The sequence below is a fragment of the Gavialis gangeticus genome, unplaced genomic scaffold (genome assembly GCF_001723915.1).
Source record: "Gavialis gangeticus isolate Ggan-Ray unplaced genomic scaffold, GavGan_comp1, whole genome shotgun sequence".
NCBI lineage: Eukaryota > Metazoa > Chordata > Crocodylia > Gavialidae > Gavialis > Gavialis gangeticus.
Genome location: NW_017729034.1, coordinates 51,170,331 through 51,175,380, shown reverse-complemented (window position 1 = coordinate 51,175,380; position 5,050 = coordinate 51,170,331). Strand labels below are relative to the sequence as shown.

Here is a 5,050-nt window from a genome sequence, read left to right as displayed (position 1 = left end):
AAGCAAGCAAGCATTACTGTGCAACCGCTCAGAACACATTCTAACTCTTAATACTGCATAAAATTCCACGGATAAAACATGTGCTAAGTGTCCCGTATGACGATCCCTTGGGCAGCACCAAACAGCTGAAGTGAGAGTCATTTCTACAAGCTTGTTATTTAGTCTGTAGAATTCTGCTGGAATGCCCTGCAGTTGTACTCTGTAAATCATTAACCAGAAAAGTCTTCAGACTTGCAAATGGAACTGTTGACTTGGATGGTGACATGACCCAAGGGCAAGGCTGCCAGGTACTAAAACACAGAATGCAGCATCATATTATCACCTGGTCCTTTCCCCAACAGCTTCTCTCAAGAAACTGGAGTTAAAAGGAATAAAAAGCTGGAAATGCTAATAACTCTCTCTAGACCAGAGCAGTTCAAGTGACACCCTATGGGCAAAACAAAAGAGGTTAAATTGGCAGCAAGAGAAAAGGCAGGGGTAGGGGTGCTAAGTGGTGTTCACCTCTTGGGTTCTGGAGCCATGCCTACATAGCAGTTCTACCAGCTATTCCAAACCACCACCACACTACTGGCAGGAGAGCTGTCTGGCCCACAAGAAGCCCTGAGGCCTGGATCCTGTAGTGCCAAATAAAGTGAATAGTTCTGCTCTATACTATGCCAAAGGGCTTTTTGGGAATTTGTGGAACAAGGCCTACCCAAGAGGATGTTAAAAGGATAGCTCATTAAAATGGCTACCAGCTTGGAAAGAAGTTTTAGATAAATATTTTACACCACGCTTTTGTGAAGACCAATTGCTTGAAGTTCATCCACCCAGAAGACACTGCCACTGTGACTTCCCATAAGATAAGCCTGAGATCACAAATGTTGAGCACCTCAAAGAGTCACTCATTTCTAGCAGAGTCCTATTAATATACAGTGATATTTAATGGGGGAAAATTTCAACTCTGTCAAGTGCTTCATGGATCTGATGATACAGTTCTGCAGAGAAGCTGGAATTGCTAACCCAGACATTAATCCAGGTGGAGGCAAATATTACATTAAATTTTTGCTAGGAAGGGTGGGGGTTGTGGAAGGATGAATTTAAGTAGTCTGTGGGTCAAAACATCATCGTGAAATAGTTTTCACACGTAACCAAGTTCTTCTGATAGTCTCCTAAAAAAAGCAAATATATGAAAACAGCTACAGAAATACCAGGCCTCTTCAGCTTTCCTTTCAGAGGGCACCCTGTCAGAAAAGGGGATTCCAGGATTTTGGTGGCATAATGCAACTTACCACCAGATATGATCAGTCACAATGTTATAAGTATGGCATATAAAGCGTTTTTAAGAGTAAACTGTCATGCTTAAGTTTGATTGTGCCCAGCGGCTAGGCCTCAAGATATCGCCTTCTCTAGTGAAGACAGATACTCCTTCCTATAAGAATACGGTCTTACTGTTAGGGTCAGCTCAAGAATCCTTTACTGAAGGAAGATCTTACACACCGCTCCATGACACAGAGACCAAACAAGCTCTATTACCAACTGTGAGTTGAAAGCAACTTAAGGATGAAGACAAACTAGAATGGTCGCCAGTGTAACAGACCACCTCGGCTGCGATGGAGGAGGGAAGTAAGAGGATTTGAGATCAACTTGTGTGGCAGGAAGGACTTCTATCATCCTCCATTAACTCAGGGTTTGCCTTTACTGCAAGGTTACTTATGTTACAGTTCATGTGTTGTCTTTAAAGCTTCAGTCCAACCCACAAAACACAAAAACCAGATGTGGTATTATAATTTGTGCATTGGCTGTTAGGCTGACAATATACCCTCTCTGCAAGACAGATACAGATTTGTTCCACTCAAGTGCAACAAGTCATCTACTGCCTTTTGACCATTTGTATTCACCTGCTTAGCGCTCATTGAAAGGACAGACAAACGTTCCCAGCTTATTATGGAATTATTCAGAAATGTGGGTCAGTTTTCTGCACCACTAAGAAGTCTGGATTAAGCCCACAAAAGCCTGAGTGCCTCAGCAGTGGTATTTTTTTCCTCTCATAGGAATGTTATTTGTAATGACTGACAGAGCAATGGGGAAGTTCTAATCTGAAACAAATCTGCTTGCTCCCTATATTCATGTCACATGCCCAAGAAAAAAATCATTCTTAAGTACATTTTTGTAATAATCGGGCATACTTAAAATATATTTTAAATTAAATGGAAATTTAAGAAGTAATGAAAAAGTGGTCTCTTTAAAACAAGAAAACCAAAAATAAAAACAGAATAAATAAATACCATTAAAAAGAAGCAGGTTTCCCAGATGCCACTTCCCAGCCAATTGGAACATTTCTTCTTGGGATGATGTACAGTGGCCGAGCATACAAAAGGTCTTATTACTGTCAGATGACAAACTTGTTTTCCTTGGTAGTGCATAATCTAAACCAATATCAGGTTTTCTAGTAATAAAAAGCAGAGTGAAAGTATCACAATGTTACTAGAAGTGGCAGCTAAAATAATGCGTATTTCATTTTGAACATCTCTCACCAGGACTAAAAACAACTGACTGGTTAATCTGAGACTGTTTTTAATTCAAACACAATATTACATCACAAAATAAACAAATTAACGAAGAAACATTTCCCATATTACTTTATACACTGAACAGACAGTAGAAGAATGTTTACTTTAAGAAAAAGCAAAGAATATTCTTTTTGGTACCTTCAAGCATTGTGCAAGGTTAGAGCTTGATCACTGTCCTAAGGCATATAACGATGTAGAAACTGTACTGCTATCAAGGTATATTGGCACCCATTACATCTGCATGAAGCTGAAGTGATACAAGTATAAGGAAACTGCTCTAACGTTGCTTTATTCAGGGTCAGTTAAAGAAATTTAGCTTACTTGTACCAACCACTACACTACCACTGCATATGTAACAGATGTATTGTACTAGTTGCTGGAGTCCTAAGCAGTTTGCCATTCCCTTTTAAAGTGGCTGAAAAGTACATTCATCCATACCCCTAGTTAATAATTAGAATGAAGACGACTCTGTAAAGGTCTTCATGATCCAGATCAGTGGTTTTCAACCTTTTCTCATTTGCAGACCCCTAAACATTTCAAACGGAAGTGCAGACCCCTTTGAATTATAGGTGTGCGTGTTCACATACTTTTGATTGATCAGAGTGATCTTTCGCAGACTCCTTAGACATAGTTTGTGGATCCCAGGGGTCTGCAGACCACAGGTTGAAAACCACTTATCTAAACTGTAGGAATAGACATGTTCAGATTTTTCTTCCTCCTCTACCCTCTGCCTCATAAAATGCCCACTCCCACAATAACTTGCCAGGAATGGTGACATGACAAAAACCCACAAACTATTCCTCTCTCTCCCCCACACATCACCTGTCTCCTTTATGCTGGTTACCAAGTTTGCCCTTGCGATAATGCTTACTTCTAACTCCATGAATAACCCCTTTCTGTACCTAAATGAATTTATGCAAAGATCTGCTTCCTCACTTGGTTTTGGAACAAGGGATGAACTTGAAACAAGAGCCACAGTCTGTGTGTGAGGCTGAAGGCTGGAGAGATGGCTAAGAGTTTAGCCTAGGCATAATTCCCCCCAGAATGGGCATGGGTCTCAACAAACAAAAGTTAGGAAGATCAATTTCTACTAGCTAGCTTCTTAGGGATTCAGAGAGTTCTAGCAGTAACTGAATATACTTTACCTCTGACCAGAGACCCATAGTGACAGTTTTCCATGTATATTCTTCTTGCCTTCTGGCTGCTGCAAATATGTTAATGCCAAATGCTGCCACTTGCCTATACGGAAAACATTATCTGGAGATTCAGCCTGTGCCAGCAGGCCAGCTTTCATTTCATCATTTGGATCTATGCACATACTATAACAAAAGGAGGAAAAATAGTACAAATCTAAGAATGCCTATTTTCATTTATGATTTCAAAATTACATTCTAGCTTGGCTTATGAGGAGCTTATTTGGGAACAAAAATATGTTTGTTTGTTTTTTAAACCTGAATTGATACGAAAGCATTCCAAATGCAAAAAATGGAGCAAGCAGGCCGAGCAAGTACATATGAACCAGGAACTCTTGATGCTAAATAACTGACTACAGATCAAAGTACATTTTCTTCTGCCTGATTTTCCTTATCTAAAAAATAAGAACAATATAGTTTTACTTAACAGAGGTATTGTGAGGGTTACTTTAAAGAAGTTAACAGATGATTTTGAACACTCTGGTAGAAAATATTTTCAGTATTGCATATTTTCCCCATATAACAGAAAATATGCCATGTTGTGAAGTACTTAGAAAATTAGAAACACTATTCACAAACATTATTCACAACATGGTTTTCGCAGTAGCAGAGTAGAAGCAATTTAAGCAAAATGAATTTAGACTAATACACCATTCCAACTGTGCATCCTTTTTAAAAGTTTTGCCAGAGGACAACCCTTTAGGCCAGCATTCAGCAACCTTTTCCAGCAGCAGGCCAGAATGGCCTGGCTTGGGTCCGAGGTGGGCCAGAGCCTAGACTTGGCCACTGCCACTTCTCTCTGCCACTGTTTTTCCCTACTGCTCAGCTGTGGTGCAGCTCAGAAAAGGTCCCTGCCTCCCAGTCACAGAGTGGCATGATGCAGCATGGTATGAGCAAAGTCCCCCGCTGCCAAACACTGCTGAAGCCCTGGCTCCATAGGCCATGTCCAATGGCTCAGCATGCCATAGTTCGCAGACCCCTGATCTAGGCATTAGACAGGTTACAATGAACTCTCTCAAAGTTGAAATCTTTACTGAATTAATTCTAAAGGATGCAGTGCAACAGAATTAACTGCAATATTTTTGTATTAGGTTACAAAGTTATGGGCTATTTTTTTTTGTAAGTCCTTATTTATCATCGAAGCAACTTAAGTTATGTTGCCTTTGCCACAATACCAGCAGTGAAGCCAAGGCATATGTGAAACTAATGGTAGTGCTGGACTCTTAAACAATTTAAGCAGTAGTCAGGTCACATCTAGCAGATCTGACATAGGAATTTATTTATATTTTCAGAGGTGGGAATATG

At 40.0% G+C, this 5,050-nt stretch overlaps 1 protein-coding gene across 5 annotated transcripts in view; it reads right to left on the bottom strand.

Moving 5' to 3' along the window:
• Nucleotides 1-5,050, bottom strand: part of LYST (lysosomal trafficking regulator) — a 167,272-nt gene that overhangs the window by 112,948 nt on the left and 49,274 nt on the right. For all 5 annotated transcript variants that reach the window (XM_019527155.1, XM_019527154.1, XM_019527153.1 and 2 more), the window contains exons 13-14: nucleotides 3,698-3,871; nucleotides 2,268-2,428 (exon numbers count right to left, since the gene is read on the bottom strand). In XM_019527155.1, coding sequence (XP_019382700.1) covers nucleotides 2,268-2,428; nucleotides 3,698-3,871 — 335 coding nt within the window. The remainder of the gene's footprint in view (nucleotides 1-2,267; nucleotides 2,429-3,697; nucleotides 3,872-5,050) is intronic.